The sequence below is a fragment of the Nelusetta ayraudi genome, unplaced genomic scaffold, assembly GCF_046127955.1.
Source record: "Nelusetta ayraudi isolate G7.1 ecotype Tasmania unplaced genomic scaffold, CSIRO-AGI_Nayr_v1 ptg000028l, whole genome shotgun sequence".
NCBI lineage: Eukaryota > Metazoa > Chordata > Actinopteri > Tetraodontiformes > Monacanthidae > Nelusetta > Nelusetta ayraudi.
Window position 1 is genome coordinate 1795058 of NW_027466078.1, and position 14416 is coordinate 1809473.

At 42.0% G+C, this 14416-nt stretch overlaps 1 protein-coding gene across 1 annotated transcript in view; it reads right to left on the minus strand.

The window, feature by feature from the left end:
* Nucleotides 1–2361: 2361 nt before the first annotated feature.
* LOC142891071 (NLR family CARD domain-containing protein 3-like) overlaps nt 2362–14416 on the minus strand; it is a 96821-nt gene continuing 84766 nt past the window's right edge. Inside the window, exons 6-7 of the mRNA XM_076030400.1 lie at nt 3054–3225; nt 2362–2388 (exon numbers count right to left, since the gene is read on the minus strand). Of these exons, the coding sequence (XP_075886515.1) occupies nt 2362–2388; nt 3054–3225 (199 nt within the window). The remainder of the gene's footprint in view (nt 2389–3053; nt 3226–14416) is intronic.

Below are 14416 nucleotides of genomic sequence, written 5' to 3' on the forward strand. Positions count from 1 at the left end.
CTATATTCTTAATTATTAATCAAGTCTTTCTCTCAATCGATATATAAAAGTAAAGTTATTATTATCATCAAATGGAGTCAGATTAAATTAATTATTATGTACTTTACTTTGAAATCCTCATCTTGATTTTATTTTATTTGATTGATTGATTTCGAACATGAAAAGTAATAAGAAAATAAAAGGGATAGAAAACCCAAAACATATGAAAGAAAACTTAAAGAAAAACATATTAAAAAAAATAGAATAAGCACTCAAACATCAGTGAAATATACATCAAAATGATATTGGTCATGCTCGAAAAGGGGTAGGAAGAAGTAAAAAACGTATATGTACCTACCCCCAACTTAAATAAATATACAAGCTGGTGAACTAAATTAAGTATATATGATTAGATAACAGAAAGCAGAAAACAACAAAAACAACAAAAACAACAACCAAAGACAAATCTAAACAAAAGACAACTCCAGTTAAAAATAAAATAAGATAAATAAATGAAAAAAAAAGTGCTGGACTTCAGCTGTGCAAGTACCGGAGAACTTTTATAAGTCTATATAGATATAATATATAAATATTGTTGGATCAGATTAATTTCCTCGTGTCGTGCTGCTGATCCGCGTGTTTGTTGAATGAAGTCTCAGGAGAAGAATGCCAATTTAAATATATCTTTAGTAAATAAACAATTCAGGATACAAATATACAGAGCTCTGGGCCGAGTTCAAAATCCTAGCAACAACAAAGTATTGTCAGGGCACGAAGTCTGACCTATCTGTCCCTTGACCCAGTCCTTTTATCCAAAAGAAAACATGCAGATTCTCCCAGATGTAGTCCTCCTCTGACTGGCTGCCTGGTCTCCAGACCCCAGCCTCATTGGATGTTGAGGCAGCCTTTGATCCAAGTCTCTGATTAGTGATTGCAACAGGAAACAAGTCCTTATCTGGCAGGGAGCCAAATGATCCCATCATTGGTTCCAGCGTGACCAGTTGATATAATACAGTGCACGACATGCCTGAGGTCACAGGCTCCTCTCCCCCGTGCCTCCGATGGATCATGAGTTCTCCCCCCCTGTAAATGACCGGGTTATATAGTTTTATGATGGTCGCAAAGTCCCCCAGGGTCACCCTCTGGTCACCCAGGGTCACCAGTTTGTGAGGGATGTTCTTCCCTTTGTTCTTTCTTGAGCCTCCTGCAACAATGCCTTTGATCTAAACAGTTTATATTAATAATCATATTATTACAAACACACATCTAAACTAATTATATTATTCAACACAAACATCTAAACTAAATATATGATTCCAACAGTCCCCCTTTTGGCCTAGCCTACGCTAGGCCAATATTATCAATGCATTGTCAAACTGTCTAATTCCATTTCATCACTTTCACCCCTCAATAGCAACTATAATCAAACGATTACACTAAAAGCAAATGCAAGTAACAGAACAACAGTCACATCATACCAAACCAACAATAACAAAAAAGAATGAAACCATTTTCTTTGTTCCCGTTCAGATCAGACATTTGAATTTAGACCTTGTTGAAACTAATATAAGGTAATATCTTGTTGGACACCGTGGCCACCACTTTTCAGGCGGACGTGTTATGTGTAGTCCACTCCCCAGTCTGGAACATACTGGTCCACCTCGCTTGGCTGTGTTCATGATCTCTTGTTCACAGGTTGCTGCATTTTCTGGGTCTGACTGTTGAGAGAAAACTTAAGAGAAACGCTATTAGTTTGATCACAATAGGATTATATGTCAGAAACAGTGCTGGATTTGATAATAATTATCTGCTCGAGGTCCCGGAAAGGGAACACCCACCCGAGCTCAAAGGGGGTGAATCCTGTCCGTGAGCCAACAGATCTTACTGACATCAGGGCTATCGATAGCACCTGTGTCCGCTTCATTCCACTGTGAGCATAAACCTTGCCAATTTGCTTCTCAGCGTTCAATTCATTTCCAGATTACTTTGTGATTGGTCATGAAAAACAGTACCAGAGCGTGTTTGAGATTATTTATATAGATATGAGTAGATATATGTATCTGTGGTTGTCAATATTTAAAAGGTGTATGTACGGATTGAGGTAACAGTCGCCTAAGTGTAACGTAGAAAACTGGTGATGGTAATGATAGGGATTATGGCAAAGCATGTAACATTGATATGAGGAAAACCAAGGTGCAAAGTTTATTCAACTTTTAATCGATCACTTAGAAATCACTTTCGTAACCCCCCCTTAGGGGACACTCTTGCTCCATCTGAAGCTTGAAAGCCTCCAGGCTTCCTTTAGGAGGAAATCGTAAATCTGTTAATTTTGAGGTTAGAAGAGTGATTCAAAGTCCATTAATGCTTTATTTTTGATGGTGGTCATAGATGTGTGACTTCCATATTTTTCTGAAAAGGGGAAAATAAGAGTTTTTAACATTGTCTGATACTGAGATGTTCAGGAACATCTGTGTTGAGGATGCCCCCTTGGAATGTTCTGCAGAGAGATAACGGTTGTAAAACTAGCACTGGCCGCCAGTGGTACCAGTCCCTGCCTGGAACCAGGTCGTCTGAGAAAGCTTCAAAGTGGACTCCCAACTGTGATTTGTGGGTGAAAGTGTTCTTCCTAGAGCGGGTGTTTTACGGCTTTAAGATTTTAAGTAGAGATAGTCGCAGAGAAAGTAGCATCCCAGCCAATCAGGTACCACCTTTAGTTCCTCCAAACGTGGTTCCCCCGGAAGGCCATGTTGTAATAAATTCCAATTGTCCTGGTGAAAAACATTAGGTCCAGATGTGGCACTACACATTCTACCAGCGCTCAACAACTATTCACTGTCCTCTGGCTTTTTCACTCGCAGCTTGCGCACACACACACACACACACACACACACACACACACACACACAGACGTGACTCTGACCACCCACTTTGAGGAACACTGCTTTAGACCCAGTTTCACTCATTTCAAACACAAACCAGTTACTGCAAATTCAATTTCCAACAGCAGTGAAGTGAAAATCATGCCAGCAATAACAAGAGTGATAGAAGTTGTAGAGTGAAGAGGGTGAACTGACCTCAGTCTCCAGTTTACAGTATGGACTCTGCAGAAAACCACTCAGCACCTTCAGTGATGAACCCTGCAGCTGGTTCCTACTCATGTCCAGCTCTCTGAGGTGGGAGGGGTTGGACTTCAGAGCTGAGAGCAGCCAATCACAGCTGAGCTCTGACAAACTGCAGTTCCCCAACCTGAATAGAGAATCAGTGATGGAGAGTTTATAATGAAGGAGAGTTTTTCCAGGGTGTGATCATGTTACAGGCACAGGGGTACAAACTCTTTTTTTCTTTCTTTTTTCTTCTTTTATATATTTCTTTTTGAATTTTGGTTTTATTGGTTGATTTTTATAATTTGTGAATTTTATTGTTGCTGTGTTTTGCGTGTATTTTTTTATTGCATGCTTTTACTTCCTTGTACCTCTAATCGACTCTTAATAGTGTAACAGACTGTTCAGCATCTTTTTAGCATCACAATCAGTCACAGTCACAGCAGACAGTCCAGTGTTAGCATAATTTTCAGCTAGTGCTAGCATTAGCCACCTGTATGAGCACTTAGATACTGTAGATAGATCCAGCTGGACTCAGCAGAAGGTCAAGTGTCAATGCAGGTTCTATCATCTCAGTCAGTTCAGTATTGATGAGCAAGATGCAGAAAAGATTCCACTGCATTTCAGTCACTTAATAACCATTTGTTCTCAGCATTTGCTTTATTAGAGGATTCCAGCCTCCAACCATCAATATGAAACAGTCTCTCAAACTGATCTTCCCAACCAGCCACCAACAAACATGGTGGTGCAAGATGGCCACGACCTTTGACCTTCTGTCTGTTTCCATAAAGAACCGTTCTAACGGCAGGAAAAGCAGAGGACTTTTATTTTCTACTAATCAAACACTTCAAACTATATTGATGGTTGTATATGAAGCTTTCAGCAATAAATCTGTACTGATTTTACACACTGAACCTTTGAGGCAAAATGAATCAATGAATTGCAACATTTTGAACAGCTGATCAGTGGTTCATAAAATATTTTATTGTGGTGATTAATTTTTTTATGGTTACACAGGTCAACACCAAATTTATTGTTGAAGTTTTTCAAGCTGATTTAGGATAATTTTGATGTGACTGAATGGTTTTGCTCAGTCAGGTCAACTTTCTGAACTATGCTACGCATTTGTTTTTTGACGTTTTTGTTTACTTGTAGTGGTATTGTCACGTCATATGATGCAAAATTCTTTGATATTTCTTGCAATCATTGAAATCTGAAGATTTTGCAATATAATATTGAAAAACAACGTTAGGACGAATTGTTTTTTTTAATTTATTTATTACAAGTGAATGAAATAGCTTTGACTAGAAGATCTTACAAAAATAGGCCTGACATATTCTGCTACATCTGCAGTGAATACACCATTGTTCCTAACTGGAATCTAGTCACACGATTCTAGAAAGCATGCTTACCATTGTAGTGCCACATCTGGACCTCATGTTTTTCACCAGGACAATTGGGATTTATTGCAGCATGGCCTTCCGGTGAACCACGTTTGGAGGAACTATTTTTCATTTTAACTTTTGCCCAATCTCAACTGGCATCCTCAGCCCCGAGATTGTGATTTTTGTGATTTTTCTTTTTGGACCAGCCAAGCAGTTTTTCCTTCCTCGTAACCGTGTAATTTGTTTGATCACCAACATTACAACTGGTTATGAAGGAAGACTGATGCCAAAACGCCAGTGAAGCCACCTGCAGGACAGAGCAGGACGGGCAGTTCCACCTCGACAGTCGGTGTTGCTAATCCAAGCTTCCTGCGCGGTACCGGACCCGAACGGTACAGTACAAACTCCCAGGACCACCTTGGAAGAAGCTCATCCAACGTAAGCCCTCATCACTTGCTCACTGTCAAGAGTCTGGTTGTCGCATCAGTGTAACCAATAACTGCTAAATTATTTTTGCTAGACTTAGTCACAACAAGTCTAGCAGACAAACGAAACTCTTTTATATTTCTTCTTTTATTTTGTTACTTTTAGCTTAAGTTTAGGTTTTCTTTACTTATTCTCTCTCTGTCTCACACGCACGCACGCACGCACGCACGCACGCACACACAACACTCACACAGTTCGTTGCTGATTGTGTCTTCATGATCACATTCATGTCATACTGTTCTGTGTGAACCATCTATTGTTACACAAATAAATGCACATTAAGCCTGATGTCATTGTTTGACTGACTTATTAAAGTGTGGTTCAAATCCCTGCGTATCGTCAAGAACTCCCCGTTAAGGAGACGGTATTGAGACTGATTCTGGCGTTTCCTGCTGACGTCAACAACCAAAAAGCAGGTTGTGCCCCGATCAAATCATATTAAATATTATAAACATTAAAATTATTTTCTTTTTGATGTCCGTTTCCACTCCTTTGTGAGTTTGATCGATTAAACTAATCAATCAACCTTACCCCACTACACCATGCTTATGTTGGTATTAAACTTGGTGAGTCATGAAGTCTGTATCTGAAGTTTGGAATTCCCATGGTTTGGAGAGAGCTGACAAACCATTTTCACTGACTGCTACTTCTGCACTATTGATGTGACTGGGATCATGAGAAAGTATCCTGATCTTGAATTGTCCTGTTGCTCACTGTGATTAAATTCCACGACCTGTCTTTGGACCCAAGGACACTTCAGCATGTGGGCGGGGGGGGGGGGGGGGGGGGCAGGATTTGAACCGCCAACCCATTGATCATCAATTCCCAGCTGCTCTACCAACTGAGACACAGCTGCCCATAATAATGAATTTGCACAATGAAGATGTAACGTTCAATTTACATGTACCGACCTTTATCAATGTCTATTATTCAATTTACAGAAATTGAATGTTGTAACATTTAATACATTCTGTTAGAAAATTATTTGTTTCTCCTAAAACCTTTTTTCGATGAGAAATATTAATGAAAATCAACTGATAGTGTCACAAAATGTAATCAATTTAGCCAGAAGATCTGATTTTATTTTTTTTTTTAAATCAAATTAGCATGAAAACCGGACCTGACTGAGAAAAATGGATGTCTTTTGGATTCAGCAATGCAAAATGGTCCTAATTAAGCTAAAAAAAAAAAAAAAAAAAAAAAAAAACATAGACAACTTACAAAAAGTTTTTTTTGTCACCCAGTGCTGTTGTTGTGCTTCTGATTGGTCTAATGAACGTTACAGTGTTATAGACATTCATACTTTTTTAATTTGAGACAGTTATTAAAATTCCACTCACACCATCATTGATTCTTTATTCAGGTTGATAAAGTGCAGGTTTTCAGAGCTCAGCTGTGATTGGCTGCTCTCAGCTCTGAAGTCCAACCCCTCCCACCTCAGACTCCTGGACCTGAGTTGGAACTAGCTGCAGGATTCAGGAGTGAAGGTGCTGGGTGTTTTTCTGCAGAGTCCAGACTGTAAGCTGGAGACTCTGAGGTCAGTTCACACTCTTCACTCTACAACTTGTATCACTCTTCTTATTGTTGTCATGATTTTCACTTGACTGGGCCCTGTTGCAGGAAACTAGGATGAGGGATTAAGCCGGGATATCTTGGTTATCCTGGATCAATTGATGTGTGATCTGGTTGCACAACAGTGGGATAGGTGGAAGTGAGATATGTTCTGTGCCGGCCCACATTTTATTGAGCTTTGAAAGTGAGAGAGTTTGAATCCCAGTCCCAGGCGCAAATCCTCATTGAGGCTTATGAGGAGGTCAAAGATGGCCAATCCGTCAATCTCAGCTCCATAACGGGGGTCTATGGAAGGGAGCCTTGTGCACGCACTGATCCAGGATAGCTTTCACCTGGCTTGATGAATCCGTGTCCGGGCCCATACAGCAAAATCATCAAGAGCCAGTAATGGACTCCGCAGTGCAGCACTCTTTCGCTCGTTCGTTGATTTTCAGAGTGATGACACTCAAAGCTCAGCTGTGATTGGCTGCTCTCAGCTCTGAAGTCCAACCCCTCCCACCTCAGAGAGCTGGACCTGAGGTTGAACGACCTGGAGGAATCATCAGTGAAGCCACTGATGGATCTTGTCCACAGCAGAGACTATCAACTGGAGAGTGTGAGGTCAGTACTGGTTTGGAAGCAGTGGATGATGGTTCCAGCACCAAAGCCAGTTGATCCCACAGCAGAGGTCAAGTGTTCCCAGTCACAGTGTGAGAGGAGGATGGTGACGTCCAGCTGCTCCTCATTCATCCAACATCTGCTGCCAAACTGCTTCTTCTCTCAGTTCACCACCCAATTATTGATCAGTTCATCTTCATCAGGCCTCAGTATCAGTCCAACACTCCATGGTCACATGACCTTCATATGTTCCACACTTGACATGTGACTGAGAGTCTGCTTCTTCTCACCAGTCACTCCATCATCTCCATCAACAGTCAACGTCTCTGTGATGATGCGTTCAAGGACCGTGAGTCCTGACTCCTGCTGTCTCTTCTTCTCTCTGCAGGTGGAGGTGAGGGAGGATGAGGAGCAGAGTGAAGAGGAGAGCTCCATCTAGTGGTGACTGACAGAACTATAACTAGTGGAGATGAGACTGCTTCTCCCTACAAGCTGCTGTGGTTACTGGGAGAGACGTCCCAGAAGCCACTGGTGGAGCTGAATCCTCAGTGGAAGAAGCAGGACTTGGAGCAGCTGCTCAGTGAAGGCAGCAGCAACACAACCACTGGTTCTGCTCTCATCATCCACGGCTGGAACATCTCAGCATGAAGGTTTCACACATCAACAACACACTGATCTGCTCTCACTTCAGAGTTCTCCATCCAACTCCACCTGGTTTCTCATGTGAAGCACAAAGATGAATTTGTCAAAGTCTGACAGCGTTGTGAAGGTTGTGTTGTTGATATCACACCTTTATTTTGAGGTGAAAATATTGTTTTTATGAGACTTAATTTCTGGTTTATGATAACTCAATCAGATAAAACATGTTGTTTCATCTGAAACAGACAAAGTGACTCACAACAACTGTGATTGGACTTCGAACGATTATTGAATTATAAATAAGACAAAATCTCAATCATTATATTTCAATGATTTAATATTCTGTAAATATAAAAAAACATCTCAGCAACTGACCTGCGTGACCTTGACCTCAGCTGATCTTTCATGTCCAGAGGTGGACGTCACCTCATTTACCCTGACACCTAAACTGAAGCCTAACCAAGAAAATCAAAGAAAATAGAAAAACTGATGACCGACAAAAAAAGTTCACAAAAAACTATTTGCTGCAAGGGATTCTGGGTAAAACTGAAAAATATCCCATATGTTGTATTGTCATGGCAACATGCCTATGTCTCTATATATCTGGAATAATAATCAGACACTACTAGGTAGTAATGTTTTTTAAACTCACACAGGTCTATGGATATTCTCCCATGGCCTGGATGGGAGTTCACTCGGCATTAGGGGCTCTTTCCTCTGTGCGCTTTTGTTTTCTCTGCAGAACTCACATTGTTGCACCTTTGTCACGATATCACTTGACATTTTGGGCCACCATACAGATTGGTTAGCTCTGTCTCTGCATTTAGCTAGACCTTGATGTCCATCATGAATCCTCTCTAAGATGAGCTCTCTCATCGCTTTGGGAATAACTGTGCGGCTCCCCCTAACTACCAAGCCGTCTAACTCAGATAGTTCCCCCCGCAACTGATAAAAGTGTCTGATTGTGGCTGCCACCTTCTCTACATACTCGGGCCACCCATTCCTGATGTGTGTGCTGTTTAATCTCCATGACTCTCTGGGGGGTGGCTGGCAACTGACTACAGCCTCGATGTGAGCAGCTACATCATTCTTGGAAGCCCTATCCCCGAAACACTGTTCAGGGCCTCTGGAAAGAGACTGGACAAGTCGCCAGTTCATCGCAGGGCCACATAGAGACAGACAACCATTCACACTCACGTGCACACCTATGGACAATTTAGAATGTTCGATTGACCTCACATGCATGTTTTTGGACTGTGGGAGGAAGCCGGAGAACCTGGAGAGAACCCACACAGACACAGGGATAACATGCAAACTCCACACAGAACGGTCCCAGGCCCGGAATTGAACCCACGTCCTTCTTGCTGTGAGGCGGCAGCGCTAACCACTGCGCCACTCTACTGGCGTCAGGCGAAGGATATTATATAAACATCGGAAATGCCTACAACCCAAACACAGGTTCCTACTTTGATTGACTGGTTACAGTGTAAAGACTTCCACCTGACCACTGATTCATCTGACAATTCTCTTCTGCCATTGCAGGCTTCTTTACTGCACCAGTGAGAGGAGTCTACCAGTTTGACTTCTATGTCTTTTCACGTGGAAATCCTTGGCATCCCGCAGCTGCTCTGTTGATTAAAAATGGATTCCAGATTTTTATGGCCTATGCGCATCAGCGTACATATGATATGAGCTCAAGTAATGGTGCCAAACGCCTTCTTGAGGTTGGAGATGTTGTGTATCTGAAATTGTGACAAAACTCACAACTGTTTGACAATGTAAAGCACCATACAACCTTCAGTGGACATCTTCTGTTCACAATGTAAAGAGGGAAATGCAGCCTTGCATTAAATCATTTATTTCATCAATAATTTCAAGTGTAAACATTTTTAACAGGCAAACAAAATAAAAAAAGTTTTTCCAAAGAGAAATCAAATCTGTCCTTTCAATAGCAAGAGAGAAAAGTGCAAGAATGAAGCTGCATTCAAGCTGCATTGAAGTAAGTTTGCTGCTTTGTGATCCTCACCAATCACTGCTAGAAATGTTGAAAATAAATAAAATCAGTTGCATACATTTCTTGTGGCTCCATCTCTGCAACCTTTCCAGTGTCCATTCAACGGAGAAGATATCTACAGGCAAGCAACAACCAAAAACTGTTTCCTTCAAAGAGAAGTCAAATGGTCTATAGTAACAAGAAATTCAAAAAGGAAACTAAAATAAAAACTGAAAATGGGTCAGTCTGCTGCTGCATGATGCTCACCAGTCTGAGCCAGATACTTGGTGCCTCATCTACAAGTCAGGATGGAGTGAAGGTGTTCATCAGTAAGACCAGTTTTGAGTGATGCTTTGTTTATTGTTATCAAAGAGAACAGTGGCTCACAAAACTATGTGCTACCAAACATAGGGGCCGTTGACACGGAGATGGCATTTTTTCAAACCGACAATTTTCCAAAACGCTCTTGAAAAAAACATGTTGACATGAAGCCATCTTTAAAAATGTTCCCGTTTACACGAAGACGCTGGAAACGACTGAAGACGATGTAGTCCCTATGCCAGACCTGGTGTGGCGCCACTAGTTTACTCCATGAATGCAGAAGAAGAACACCAGAAGCACGCTGGGTTTAAAGAAGCAGCAGCTCATTAACAACATGAGCACCACAGAGAACAGAAAGGTCGCTCATGAAAAGACGGTCGGCCAGTCTGCCGAGCCAAAAGAAAATCAATAAAAAGTAAAACAGGAAATATGCAGATCGGTTTGGTTGTCTTTATTTTCACTTTGCACACCATCCACCAGCACCATGTGTTATTATTAGTGCTTTGTTTTAGTGGAGGTTAATGGAAGACTGCAGGCTGATCATTGTAGCAGTAACAAGTCCACTGTCCAATGCTGCTGCTGTTGGTCGTCTGCACCTTACGGCTGCTCAGGTTGCAAGAGGAGGGGCGGGGTTTAGAGCTGTGACAAAGGCATTTTCAAACTTACCTAATATGCAGTTTTGCTCTGTGTGGTTTCAGTGAAAACGCTGGCTTTGTGTAAAACGCACGGCCAAACTGAGGAAATATTTGAGTGTTTTCAGGAAGCCAGATTACGTCCCCAGACTCACAGTGCACTGTGGTACTTGTAGTATGGTGGTGCGTGCAATATACCAGTGGGCCAACTGTAATACTAACAATGAAATATCATCATGCGGGCCAAAGATAATTAACTTGGTTTTTGGCCCGCGGGCCTCGAGTTTGACACATATGCTCTACAGGAAGTGGCTGTTGTTACCGTGGGGAGCTCTGGTCGTGGGGTGGAAGGAGCCTATCGTGAGCCTGGAGCAGCAGCAACTCATCCAGCAGCAGGCTGGCGAATGGGCGAAGTCGTCATCTGCACACACACAACCAAAGTAAAATTTAACACACATATTTGATGGCTCAGGGATTAAAAAGAAAGAAAGAAAGAAATCCCTCGAGGAACCTGCAGCAACCAGGAAAAAAAAAACTGCAGACCTATTTGGTGGTGGTTCGGGACTGAGTTTAGCCATAGCCAGCACTAGCAGCAGCAGCATTAGCACTGGTGAGCCTCAGCAGCCGTATTTCAGCAAACATGCACCTGAGTGCAGCAGAAAGGATGAGGAGTCCGACTCTGACACGGCAGAGCACAGAACAGAGCTCAGTGGAACCAGTGATATAATGATGGTAAGTTACGATTGGAACTTCAGTAATATTTTTGTCTCTCACCCACATATATACAGTATACAGTATGTTCCAGAGGGGACTCCAGAGAGGACTGGGACCCCCAGGACTTTGTCCAAAAAGGCAAAGACAGCAAAGATTCTTCTTCACATTTCAGGGTTTTTAGTTTTCAAAGGTCAGTTTAGTTCTCATTTTCACCCATGTTCTGGGTTAAGTTCTTACATATTATACAGTTTATATATCATGTGATGGCCTGTGGGGAGCCTCCTGTGCCCAGCCCATCTCCAGCTCCTGCACAACCAGCTCGTTGGCCTGATGAGGGACACCTGGAGGCTGATTGGGTGTGGATGGAGGAACACAAGAGGCTGGTGCTCTTGCTGGGATTGGGTGGCTGCATACAGGAGAAGCAGGACCTCTAAGGGAGAAGCTGGGGGTTACTTTAGGACTTTTTTTCTTTGTGTTATGGGTTAAATTTGGGTTGTTTGCACTCACACACACACACACACACACACACACACACACACACACTAGACTTACACGCAACCATTTCATTGCATTACTGATTACGTTCTTTGTTGGTTTATGTAGTTTTCCTTAATAAATTATTGTTAAAGCTTCACCCACAGCCTGGTCTCCACCTTTTTGTCAACATCACAGGGCTTGAGGCATGACAAATGGGGGCTCGTCAAAAACATCAGTGAATGGTTGGTAGATTGTTGGAGGTAATTGGGTAAGTGTGGCAAGCATTGGCTGGTGTCTCTCTCTGATAGGCTTGGCGGCAGTCCCTAATAGAGGGTCTGTTGCAGTTTTTTTTGCCTTTATTGTTTTGGGTGGTACCCTGGGAGTGCCTTTGGCAAACCCAGCAATGCCACTGAAGACTAGGGTTGAGTGTAGTTAGTGGTGGTTAGGCAGTCAGTAGGGGGGGACCCAGTGTAAGAAAAGCCACCGTTTACCTTGTAGCAAGGTAGGATGCAGGAAGTAGTGTAAGGGGGAAGTGACATCACACTAGGTGAAGGAGGAAGGAAGTTATAAATCAGAGACACCTGAGCTGAAAAAAAGGCGGGAACTTCAAAGAAAGAAGACCAAAAGAGCTGAAGCAGAACCAAAGAAAAGTGAGCTATGGAGAAAAAGGATAACTAACCTGGATGTGGATTAAAAGAAAATGCAACAACCGGAGTGAACTAGAGGTGGACCCGACGACCAGTGTCTTGAAGGAGGAAGAAAAAGGAACTCCCTGGAACAGGCAAACCTGTTCGGAACCCCAAAACCCTTCCTTGGACCGGGTCAAAGGCCACTCTCCTCCCCCTCAGCTAAGTTCTTCCACCGCCTTATTCTCCAGGCTTCTCCACTTGGCTGCTGACGTTACATGCTCTCTTGCTTCTTCATCACTCTCCCTCTCTGACTACACCCACACACACACACATACACACACACACCACATTCATGAACTGAGTGAACTGGAATCTATCTGACCACACACCCTCGCATACATATTGATAGGACTAATTTGAATATTTTTGGAGTATCAATCTCTGAGATTTTGATTGTTTGTGTTTTTTTCAGGAAATTTGGGTTTATATAAATGTTTGTTTGTTGATGCATATTTTGAGAAAGTGACTATGAAGCTCGCTGTTTATGTTGGAATGCATTTTTGTTGTCCCTTAAATCACCCTTACCTTGCAAACTTACCTTTTGGTTCCCTTATTGTGTACATTTTGTAAGGAGTATAATAGTCATAAGTCGGGTGTTCTCTCCACACTTTCCACTATAAAAAGAATATCTATATAAAGATTAAGTTATTTTTCTGACAGAGTGAATTCTGTCTGGCGCCCAACACTCGAACGTTTTATATAGGTTTGGAGAGACGTGCTCCGTTGCAGAAATGGCGCCCAACGTGGGGCTGAGCTTTTGAATTTAATTAATCTAAAATTGAGAGGATAAAAGCATTTATTGCCTGGTTGTTCTCAAGTGAAGTGCATGTTTAATTTTGCAAGGGTTTCATGTTTTGAATTGTTTATGTGTTCCTTGAAGTGCATTATTCTATGAGGGCATTGATATTCATTCACCCATCTTTACATGATGGCTCACTCACCACACTCCTCAACCCCACACTCTGTTACTCTTGACATTGATGCTCCAGATGTTCAAACTCCTGTTATCCCCCATGCTGCACACCCTGAATATGGTGACCACCTACAGACTTATTTCCCCACTCCTCGCCTACCTCTGGCCCAGATGCCTGAGGTTAATAACCCCCCCCCGCCCCCCAGATCCGTTCCCCCTTTGAACAATCTCTACTCCATTAATCAATCTCTCGCTTGGGAAACTGAGGCGGTGGCAACTTTACAGGATGAAGGGGACTTTAACCTCACAACTTCACCTTCCTGTGTGACTCCAGCTCCATATAAACTTCCAAAGGCAATGCCTACACCTGCTCAGAATCTGCACTTAATTGTGGACAATACACAAAGAAGTTGGGAAAGGATGCACACTGAGATTAAAGAACAGAACGCAGCTATTAAAGAGCTCACAACATCCCTGTTCAAATGAGAACAAATCATCAGGACCTTTTTACATTGATTAAAACACATCACGAAAGTACTGAGAGTGAAATGGATAAACTGGTGAAAGGAATGAAACACATGATTGATGTCAAGTGTTCTTGTCCTTCTGAACTGTGCATTTCCCACACTTGAGAGGAAAGGCACCGAACTCAACGTTTTGCTGGGCTTCACTCAACCACAGGACTTTGTTTTGCAGGTTTTATCCTTTATTTTCTCTTTTTGATCCCTGCCCCCACGCATGTACAGGTGAAAAACCTTTAACCAAAAACCAAAAGACTGATGCAACACATTAGTCACACCATATACTATGGTTTGCAATGAATATTTAAAATAAATGAATAAATACAGTTTAACCAATTAATTTAGTCATCAATTAGGTTTAATTATTAACTATTAAGTTTACCTATTCTATTTATTA